Source organism: Limulus polyphemus, unplaced genomic scaffold, assembly GCF_000517525.1.
Source record: "Limulus polyphemus unplaced genomic scaffold, Limulus_polyphemus-2.1.2 Scaffold76942, whole genome shotgun sequence".
Taxonomy (NCBI): Eukaryota; Metazoa; Arthropoda; class Merostomata; order Xiphosura; family Limulidae; genus Limulus; species Limulus polyphemus.
In genome coordinates, this window is record NW_013742538.1 from 931 (window position 1) to 6,386 (window position 5,456).

Here is a 5,456-nt window from a genome sequence, read left to right on the forward strand (position 1 = left end):
TAGGTGTGATAATTTTAACATACTCCATGTGGTGTGTTGTTTTTTTGTGCCTTAATTTTTAACTAGGATTACACAGCAAACAAGAATGGATGATGTGTGATCGTATGACAAATCAAACACTAAAATAAAATACAATTAAAGCTAAACATAGTATTAAGTAGCTTGTACGTAACTGCTTAATAATAATTAAAAAACACGTATGAGAAAACTCCATTCATGTAAATTTTACACTGTCATACGATTTATTAATTAATGTAGAGTTCATCACTTTCAGTTACCTATTCCAAAACAACCCCTCCTTAAATAAGTACACTACCATTGTAAACATGTTGCTACAAAAAGCACATGTTACATTTACAGGATAAATTATTTTCAAAGTCTTTTTAAGAGTGAAATAAATCTTTCATAATCTTATAACACAGAATTTCTAGAGAGATTTCTTTATTCTGATATAACACCTCTAAGGTTGTATATTCTTTAATGACAAGTATTATTTAGATCTGTAAACTGTATCCTTACTTAGCCAGTAAGAAACTGAAAAACATAATATTTTTAATGTTTTGTATACTGGTTTATGCTTTATGTGCATATAATATTTGGATTTTGAGTTAATAATAACACAAGATGTGAGTTTATGTGTTTTTGTTTTATGAAATAAGTATTAGTTGCATGAAACAAGCTTCAGCTATCAAATGAATTTGGTGTTTTTCATTCTAGTCTTATATTGTGACTTAAAAATATATTTCACGTACAAAATATGGAAATAAGTTTTAGAATTTTGTGTCTGTGGGCTTTAATGTAATGGCTACTTTAATTTGTTTCTTCAATTTAGGAAATTTCAGTATTACCTTGATGAGTGTAATCGGGTTATGTCTAGAAGACAGGTGGTGTGTGTTTGTGATCGGGTTGGAACCTTTGTCTTGGTGCTTTCTTCCTTTCTAGAAACGGTACGCTCAAACCTTTAGTGCGATGTGCTTTATTAGTATCTATGAAATATATGACTTAACAGCATAAACTATTATAAATTATTGATTTGAAGTCTTGTATCACTTAGAAGTGTAAAGACATATCCCTAACACCTTTTGGTATCTTACAAAAGGTATCACTTGAAGTCTTGTATCACTTAGAAGTGTAAAGACATATCCCTAACACCTTTTGGTATCTTACAAAAGGTATCACTTGAAGTCTTGTATCATTTAGAAGTGTAAAGACATATCCCTAACACCTTTTGGTATCTTACAAAAGGTATCACTTGAAGTCTTGTATCACTTAGAAGTGTAAAGACATATCCCTAACACCTTTTGGTATCTTACAAAAGGTATCACTTGAAGTCTTGTATCACTTAGAAGTGTAAAGACATATCCCTAACACCTTTTGGTATCTTACAAAAGTTGTTGAAAGTTTTGTGTATTCAGCGTTGTTTACTGGTATTGTAAGGGAAAAATTGATTTTGGGGAATTGATAAAACTTCCCCTCAATTCATTACAACAAGATTTTACATATTTACTAGCAGAGACCCACAAAACATTTGCTGTCAAATTAGTATCATTATTGCAACAGTATTTTTAAATACAAGATTTGTAGAATAATACAAACGAAATGTAATCGTAGTTAATTCTTTTCTGTCACTCTGAGAAGTTTGATGTTTTTATAACCGTATTCTGTGAATATAAAACTCATTTGTTACTTTTACTGAATGTTATCGTTTCAGACCAACGGAGACACTTTCGGAGGGTTTGAGAAAGTTACTGGAACTGGATGTATTGTTTGCATTTGTTTTTTGTCTCTCACTCTTTCTGAACTTGTGATTTGCTGGAGGTAAGTGTACCTCCAGATGAGGTAGAACAACTTATAACTAATTTTGTACTAGTTTTGTGGGTCAATATAATTGGAATATACTGTAAATATATAAGTACAAACAAAATTGCAATTATGCTACAAGTGAATGAGAAAAGAAAAAAAATGTTGATGATTAGGTCCAACACATTGAAAACAAATCAATAACACAAGTTGTTACTAGTATCTTATTTTAGAATAATCCTTTAAATTTTTGGATGATTTGCTGCAGTGCTTAAAATCGTTCATTAAAATAAAATACACATCTTTTTATTATTCTCCAAACTGCGATACTGTTTCTTACAAACATTTATTTATGTGTAAAGACAGAGATGTAGTTATGGAAATTTGACGAAGTTGGTTTGTAAGTTCACTTATCATAGTGTTGTAAGTAAAAGTGTATTATAAACACAGAGATGAAAATATGATGGATTAATTTTCTGTCAGTAAATTAGATACACATTATTATAGATTATATTAAACTGTCATGCTTTGTTTCATTATGATTGACAGGGGAGACACAAATATGATCCTCTGTCCTGGGTATTAAGGTGCCTAGTTATGATTCTGAGTGTGCATCTTTAAATTTTTAAATAAAGTTCTGTACTTTTAGCAGAGTAGTGAATTCCTAGATAAAAAGTGTGAAGTTAAACACTTTGTTTTATCTTTGTGACCGTATATAGTTTGTTGTAAAAAGTGTGAAGTTAAACAGTTTGTTTTATCTTTGTGACCGTATATAGTTTGTTGTAAAAAGTGTGAAGTTAAACAGTTTGTTTTATCTTTCTGACTGTATATAGTTTGTTGTAAAAAGTGTGAAGTTAAACAGTTTGTTTTATCTTTGTGACCGTATGGTTTGTTATAAAAAGTGTGAAGTTAAACAGTTTGTTTTATCTTTGTGACCGTATATAGTTTGTTGTAAAAAGTGTGAAGTTAAACAGTTTGTTTTATCTTTCTGACTGTATATAGTTTGTTGTAAAAAGTGTGAAGTTAAACAGTTTGTTTTATCTTTCTGACCGTATATTGTTTGTTATAAAAGTGTGAAGTTAAACAGTTTGTTTTATCTTTGTGACCGTATATAGTTTGTTGTAAAAAGTGTGAAGTTAAACAGTTTTTTATCTTTGTGATCGTATATATATATAGTTTGTTGTAAAAAGTATGAAGTTAAACAGTTTGTTTTATCTTTCTGACCGTATATAGTTCGTTGTGTTTGAATATTTAACTTCACTTGCTACTTTTAGTGATATTACCTAATGCTGTAGGTGCTTAACAATTTTTTTTTCTCTCTCAGGCATGTGAGTGGAGCCATTACAGCTCTCAAAATACAGTTTACTTCCACAGTGATTGGATTTTACAGTATATTTCTGCGAGCCTCCTATGGCTCTTTGTCACAGGTAAATATTCATAAGATAATATCATAATCAGGCCCATATGTTTGAAAGGAAGAGGTTCTAATATGTGAGATCAAACCCAACACATTTTGTGCAAAGCACAATCGGCATGCTAATGCTATTGGGAGTCTGGGGGGCATGCCCCACCGAAAATTTGTAAAAAATAGGTGCTATGAGATTAAATGTAAAAGTAATTTTATGTGAAATATACCTTGAACAATTGTACGGCTGTTCACATAGAATTCACAAACATCCAATGAAAAGTCAACAAATCATCATTCTGTTGTAACACTACGTGGGGAGCTAGACATAAATGTTGTTATGTATTAAAGTTAGAGCACTCAGTCTTTCTTTGGCTTGTGTACACCTCTGGCAGAGAACAGATGTCGAACATGAACTTAGTCGCAGTATTTTTTGACATCACAAAAATAGGGAGTTTGGCTGAACCCCCTCAAACCCTCCACTGTGTACATGTGTGATAATGATAGATTTAACTTTTTGTTTTAAACTTATTTAAAAAGTAATAATTTTTATCTTATCATTTAAAAAGCAATAGCCCAACAGAAAATGAAAAACATTTTATCAGGTTCAGCCCTAAGTTTTGTTATCAGTATCTTTGTTTATTTGCAAACACCATGTCTCATGTCCTTGAACTTGCGTGTGTGTCAACCAGGGACTAAGGTCAACCTTACTGACCTATGATATAGTCTGTAAAATATTTATTAACAAAAGGTCACTCTCAGTTCATGTTATAAGTAAAGGTCATTGCTCTGGTTACTTGAAAATAAAGGTTAAGTTGTGACCGTTCACCAAAGAAAATCACTGAGTTATTCAAGAATGAAACGTTTAATAGTACAGTAAATACACATGTTGCACGATTTAATACATTGACAGTTACACGTTAAGACAGCCAAATAAGATTCATAGTAGATAATGAGAAACCTTTTCTTTTTTCTTCCAGAATTATTATCTTCCAGTTCTTTCAGTGCTGACCTTCTTTCTCTTGAGTGCGTTTTGTATGCTGCTGTGTGTCGTCCTCACAGTCTACGTAGAATGTGTGAACATGCAATGTGTTAATCATCTCAAGCTGAAGATTGTGCTTATGGGTTGGGGTGAGTTGAAGCTCTATAAATGAATGAACAAGGATATTTAAAAAATGCACCTGACAAGTTAAAGAAAACAATTCTATAGCACTTGGAATAAACTTTATTCTTTATGATAAAACACCACACTATTCAGAAACAATAATTATTTTGACCAGTCTTCTGGACCTTATTTGGTTGAGTTGTTTTGACCAGTCTCAACCAAATAAGATCCAGAAGAGTGGTCAAAATAACTCAACCAAATGAGGTCCAGAATACTGGTCAAAACAACCCAACCAAATGAGGTCCAGAAGACTGGTCAAAAATATATTCTTAATCACAATGGGTAAAGAAGACTGATCAAAACTACTTAACGAATTGAGGTTCAGGAGACTGGTAAAAATTGCTTAACCAAATGACGTCCAGGAGACAGTCAGAACTATTTAACCAAATGAAGTCCAGGAGACTGGTCAAAACTACTTAACCAAATAAGGTCCAAAAGACTGGTCAAAACTACTCAGCCAAATCAGGTCCAGGACACTGGTCAATATTACCTAAGCACATTAAGTCTAGAAGACTGGCCAGGTCAAAAACTACTTAACCAAATCAAGCCCAGAAGACTGGTAAATACTACTTAACTAAATCAGGTCCAGAAGAACTGGTAAAAGATGTTTACTGAACTTAATTTTAGTACTCACTGGTTTGAATAATCAATTCGTCCACAAGTTAGGTTATGAGCTGAACCCTGTAATAACAGATACTTGTATTACTGTGAACATAACAAAACTATTAAAAATTTTACAGCAGAAAAATAAATTAAATATGTAAGGTTAATTAAATTTAGTATTTCTTCAGGTTGATTATTATTAGACACTTGACTCTTACTGGAACAGTTTTTATAGTACAAAATGTTGAATTCTGCATGATTAATTTATTATGATTACAAAATTATCATTGAAATTTCTCTTCTTCAGCAAACTTTAAACTCTGAATTGGACACAAAGACATATTTCCTTTTAACATATTCATTAGCTGTGTTTTATTTGTTAAAGGTACACTGACCAATCAGTTGTTAAGAGCACTGAATAAAAATGATAAAAAACTATAACTAAACTAATGCAAACTAGTACATTTGTAGATTAACATAGAT

At 31.5% G+C, this 5,456-nt stretch overlaps 1 protein-coding gene across 1 annotated transcript; it reads left to right on the top strand.

Annotated features, from left to right (window-relative positions):
* The first annotated feature begins 821 nt into the window (after window positions 1–821).
* LOC111084464 (adhesion G protein-coupled receptor B3-like) lies at window positions 822–4,359 on the top strand. The gene is made up of 4 exons (XM_022381173.1): window positions 822–947; window positions 1,712–1,818; window positions 3,125–3,227; window positions 4,186–4,359. Exons 1-4 carry the CDS (start codon window positions 870–872, stop codon window positions 4,357–4,359), a joined length of 462 nt encoding a protein of 153 aa, XP_022236881.1. The 5' UTR covers window positions 822–869.
* The last annotated feature ends 1,097 nt before the right edge of the window (window positions 4,360–5,456 follow it).

Bases quoted from the DNA above. Each gene is read 5' to 3' on its own strand.
- LOC111084464 (XM_022381173.1), top strand. From the start codon at position 870: ATGTCTAGAAGACAGGTGGTGTGTGTTTGTGATCGGGTTGGAACCTTT. The intron at 1,819-3,124 runs GTAAGTGTACCT...TTTCTCTCTCAG, and splicing joins GAACTTGTGATTTGCTGGAG to GCATGTGAGTGGAGCCATTA. The intron at 3,228-4,185 runs GTAAATATTCAT...TTTTTCTTCCAG, and splicing joins CCTATGGCTCTTTGTCACAG to AATTATTATCTTCCAGTTCT.